We start from the raw sequence: 5,348 nt of genomic DNA on the forward strand, positions 1-5,348 counted from the left end.
AAAGAATTATTACAAAGTGTTAACATTTATACACCACACCCACAATGTTCCATCTAATTAATCATTAAACCTGTTCTTGCATGTATCTTGATTGACACATACCTTTATATTTATGTTTAAACTCATCAATTCTATTACTATTTTTTATGTCCACACTTAAATTATTCCATAGTTTTACCCCACTTATGGAAATACAAAATCTTTTTTTGGTTGTACGTATAGCATGAATTTTTAAATTTAACTGTCCCCTTAAATTGTATCCCCCTTCCCTTTCATTAAATAGTTTTTGAATTCCACCAGGTAATAAATTGTTCCTGGCTTTATACATAAACACTGCAGTCTTATATCCCACTAAATCGAAAAATTTTAACAATTTAGACTGTATGAAAGCTCCATTGGTGTGATCCCTATACCCCATCTTATGCACAATTCTTATCGCTCTTTTTTGTAATATATACAATGGTTGAAGTGAGCTTTTGTATGTATTTCCCCAGTTTTCAACGCCATACTCTAAGTATGGTAAAATCAATGAAGAATACAAAATGCGTAGTGCTTCCCGTCCAAAATATATCTAGCCCTTGCCAATATCAATATATTTTTGACCTGATACCACTTTTTTCAGACCAAGTACAAGTACTTACATTTGAGTACTCACCGATACCAAATACTGATACAAGTACTTAATAATAATGCACTCTATACTACAAAAATTACAATGACCATAAAAAAACTTAGGAAACAATGTACCTTTTGATTGTGAGTAAATAAAATATAACACAAGTTTGTGTAATAGAGGTGAGATTGTTTACAAATTTTCATAAATGAGTGCTTGCAGATTTTTGGCACACATCCTGATCATCATCATGTTACAGGCATTTCTGAGAGCAGGTAAACTAATTCCATGCGCTGCTGTCATGGCTTTGATTCACTGCAGGGGTGTCCTATATTGTAGCTATTTTATGCTTCTTCAGCCAATAAGGTGATATCTTTGAATTTATGGATGAAGTTACAAAATGTTTTGACCCCTCGCCCCTACTCCTCAAACTGTTGCTTAACTTTCTGTATTTTATGCACTGGCCAACCTACTGGAAGTTTGATGTTACAAGATGGAAAACTTCAAAGTACCAACAGAACATGAAATCTGGCAAAAACATTAAGTAGACTGAAATGTTACAACTACAAATTTAATAATATAATGACCATAAACCTCATTCTGATTTGAAAAATCAAGAAACAGGGATTTCCGTGATTGAGTGTTATTGCAAATCTATAAGCTACAGTATATTTAACCCACATGGGGCAAAGGCAGGTTGGCCTGTGCGAACACTCTAGTTAATGGTGGAAAGTTGTATACTTCCAGTTCAAGAAAAAGCAATGGCACAGTTTGCAATTTTCTCATTTTTTTGCGTAAATTGGTCATGAAATTGGATCTGATCTTCACCAAACATCACCCCAACAGTTAAGTACAGTGGAGGGAGCATGATGATTTGGGGCTGCTTTGCTGCCTCTGGACCTTGACCATTTGCCATTGTGGAGAGGAAAATGAATTCCCAAGCTTATCAAGGTAAACTACAGGGTAATATTAGGGCAGCTGCTCGCAGGCCAAAACTTAGAGCAAGCTGGGCAATGTAGCAGGATAATGACCCTAAAAATCGAGGTAAATCTACTACAGAATGGCTTCGGAGACACAAAATCCACCTTTTGGAGTGGCCCAGTCAGAGCCCAGACCTCAACCCAGTAGAGATGCTGTGGAATGACATCAAGAGAGCTGTTCACACCAGACATCCCAAGAATATGGCTGAGCTGATGCAGTTCTATATGGAAGAATGATCCGAAATTCCTCTTGAATGTGGTGCAGGTCTAATACACAGCTACAGGAAGCACTTGCTTGAGGTTATTGCTGCCAAAGATAGTTAAACCAGATATTAAAACACTGTTGCCATTACTTTCCACCATCACTCTTTATGTTTAATGGGTGTGTTCAATAAAGACATGAAAGATCATGATTTTGTGCTTTAACAGCTTTGTTGATATATGTGAATTTGGAGAAGATCAGATCACATTTCATGACCAATTTATGCAAAAAAAAAAACAGAATAATGCAAACAGTGCTACTACTTTTTCTTGTGACCATATATGAGCAGGGGAGCCTGCAGTGTAAGCACCGTGCATATCTTTGCTCAGGTATTAGGCCACTGCATCAGGGGTTCATCGCATGTTCAACATATAGTATCTAGTTTCAAATGTATGGCCCGATTTAATATGATATCATACATCCCTAAAGTGGATAATATCATTTCTACTCAATGTAAGCTCTGCGCAGCTTGGTGTAGGTAACAGCAGCCACACACTGACTCTTGTCAGTAATGCCTAAAACATAATTGGGACATGGTATTTGCTCATGAGTTGCATTCATGTGTTATTTTGTGGGCTAATTATTGTGCATGGATTTACTGTAACTGATTGATCAGTGATTCTCAAGTACTGTTGGAGCACACCTCCTAGGTGCAAAACTGTAGAAAGTTGAAATGAGAGGTGTTGATGAGAGAGAGAGGCTGCTGAAGTGAACGAGTGTACTGTTCAAAGTGAGTGTGTGCGCTACACATACTTTAAGCTTATTATGAGAAAATACAGTAGTCTGTGTTATAAGGAGTATAACAACAGTATGTCGTAATAACATGAAGCATCACATTTTTACATGAGTGTATCTCATAAAAACGTGAAAAGTATCTTGTTATAATGAGAAAGGCTTCTCATTATAACAAAATAATAAGCAACCATTTAGGCACGTTGAACATTGCCTAAACAATTATAGTATGGCCAGCGTGCACACCCCAAGTGTGTAAAATTGAAAACCTTGTGATAAACACAGCACTGCCACCATTCCTATTGAATATAAAGTGTAACTGCTGAAGGTCTGTAGCCTATTACATAACATGCTGTAATACCATGGTTTTTAACCTTTGTAGGAGTGCAACCCTCTGTTAGGACAAAATTATTTCACAATCCCCGCCCAAAATGGCATGTTTTGGGGGGCATATTATCACAGTCACCAATTTAAACATTTAATTAAACAAGGATACATGTTCTTACTTTAAACTGCCTGCTGTCTATGGCTTCATCCTGTCCTCTCTGCTGGATGCATACCTGCACTGCTATAGAGGAGCTGCTCCAGCCTCCAAGTCCACAAGGATTCAACTGATTTTTATACGTCAGACTCAGCTGTTAGCTACATAAAATGAGCATTTGTTTTTTTCTTGTTCTTAACAATTCATCACAGTCAGCATAATGAGCACCAGTGCGCTATGTCTGTGTGTCTTTTGGCGCCCCTACCTCCCTGACAGAGCAGAGAAGCAAAACTCACAGTTGGCTCTACTTTTGTCATCAGTTATCTTAAAATATCAGTGCACCACTGAAATTTCTTCTCCACCACCTGCTGACCAGCTCGGCCAGTATGAGGTTAATGTAATGCTGCCAATAAATAGTATCGGTACATTCTATCAGAGTGACTTTTACTTGTACGAGTATATAGTAAGTACTATGGGATGGTACCAGGCATGATACCTAATACTGGTATCGGTATTGGTGTATCTCTGTTTCACATCAAAATTTGAGATTCTGATCTCCCAGTCTTTGTGTTGTGTTTTCCAGAGGAGGAGCTGAGGAAGCTGCGGGAAGAGACCAATGTGGACTCACTACGGCAGGAGCTGGAGAAAGAGCGAAGCAAGAGGATAGACCTGGAGCAGAAGATGAATGAGGTGCTCAAGTCTAGGTAAGACAGGAAGGCAGAGGAGAGTCAGAGCCAGTGATGTGGGAAAGAGGAGATGAGGACAAGACATGGTGACACTGCACTTTGTTGATCGTCGGACGAGTCAGATGGTGTGTGTGTGTGTGTGTCACTCTGTGTTACACAAGAGCTGTTTTATAAATAGAAGCCACTGCAGCTTGGTAGGTGGGGAATTCCACAAGGAGGTGTGTTTTGAGGGAGATGAAAATAAAGAGAAATCAAGAATGAGTCATGGTCTGATCTGTGTCGCCAGGTGCATGCAGTGACACACTGTAGTAGCTACTCTGGTGTCAGAAAATGCCTGTGTTTCTTGGCACCAGCCGAGCCATTCTTAAACCTAGGGCATATACCCTCTGTGTGCGTGTGTGTGTGTGTGTGATCAAATGATGTGTCTGTGCCTGCCAGTGGGGAAATTCCACTGGTGCTCTCCAAGTTTCCAGCAGAGAAACACAGCCCCAAGATTATCTGAGACAGTTCAGGGTTTTGTAAGAGGTGAACCAAAGTACCATGACCTGTTCTATGGCCTCCTCAGTTAATCCGTTGCTAGCAGTATACAGCTGGAGATATGCATGTGAGGATGGCAGACAGTACACATTTCTTCTGCCATTAATATCCACATGCCCTTAAGCGAGGCAGTACAGTTGATTGATGAACAAAATTAGAAGACTTTAGATTCAGATGGGTGAAACATTAAAGGACAAACCAAGGCCACCACAAGCCATCAGCTTCAGTGCTCTGTGGCTGGAAATCCACTAAAGGGATGAACACCATTCTTACAAAATATATTTTCTTCTTTGGTGTTTTACACACAGTGGTAGAGAGTGCTCTCTGATATGTCGGTTCAAAGTTCACAAAGACTTCACAGTGGCAGATTGAGACTGAAATAGCTTCTGATTATTCTGTGTTTGTCTCTGTATGTGTCTCTCTGACTCTTTTGACAGTTGTTGATTTATCCAGTGCAGCAGGTCTCCACGTGAACTTCCTGAGACATGTCTGCTGTGGGACCGCAGCTCTGACATGGAGAAGTGAGACTAACACTTGACAAATCTTCCCCCTTTTCTCTCTCTCTCTCTCCCTCCCCCCATGCCTCCCTTTTGTGTCTCCCTCCTCCCACAGGCTGGAGGACTCCCCGCCAAAGCCTCCCCGAAAACAGCAGTCGCCCTCAAACAATGGAACAGGTAAAACCTCGGAGGAAAAGAGGGGGGTGGGGTTGAGTATGAGTCTAGGGGGACTGACAGGAAATAAGTAGGAAAAGAAGATTTTGTGAAGAGTGTGAGAGTAACTTAGGAAGACTTCTTGTCTTTGTGTGCACGCATGCTTGAAGGGTAGGTGGGGATGTAGAATGTGTGGATAGTGTCAGAAGTGTTCTTAGGTTATTCTATAATATACAGTGTATCAGTGTGTAGTTTTCCATACAGAAGCAGAAATACACAGTTACTGGGAGATTTCTGCTATACACTTATATAGTGCTTTTCTGTGTAAGGAAGCACACTCAAAGCACTTTATGCTATTAGCTCATTCACACACACACACACACACACACACACACACACACACATGT

General features: G+C 40.3%; 1 protein-coding gene across 3 annotated transcripts in view; it reads left to right on the forward strand.

The window, feature by feature from the left end:
• Positions 1–5,348, forward strand: part of gramd4a (GRAM domain containing 4a) — a 76,421-nt gene that overhangs the window by 43,341 nt on the left and 27,732 nt on the right. For all 3 annotated transcript variants that reach the window (XM_020601289.1, XM_020601290.1, XM_020601291.1), the window contains 2 exons: positions 3,652–3,772; positions 4,904–4,965. In XM_020601289.1, coding sequence (XP_020456945.1) covers positions 3,652–3,772; positions 4,904–4,965 — 183 coding nt within the window. The remainder of the gene's footprint in view (positions 1–3,651; positions 3,773–4,903; positions 4,966–5,348) is intronic.

This window comes from Monopterus albus, unplaced genomic scaffold, assembly GCF_001952655.1.
Source record: "Monopterus albus unplaced genomic scaffold, M_albus_1.0 scaffold51.1, whole genome shotgun sequence".
NCBI lineage: Eukaryota > Metazoa > Chordata > Actinopteri > Synbranchiformes > Synbranchidae > Monopterus > Monopterus albus.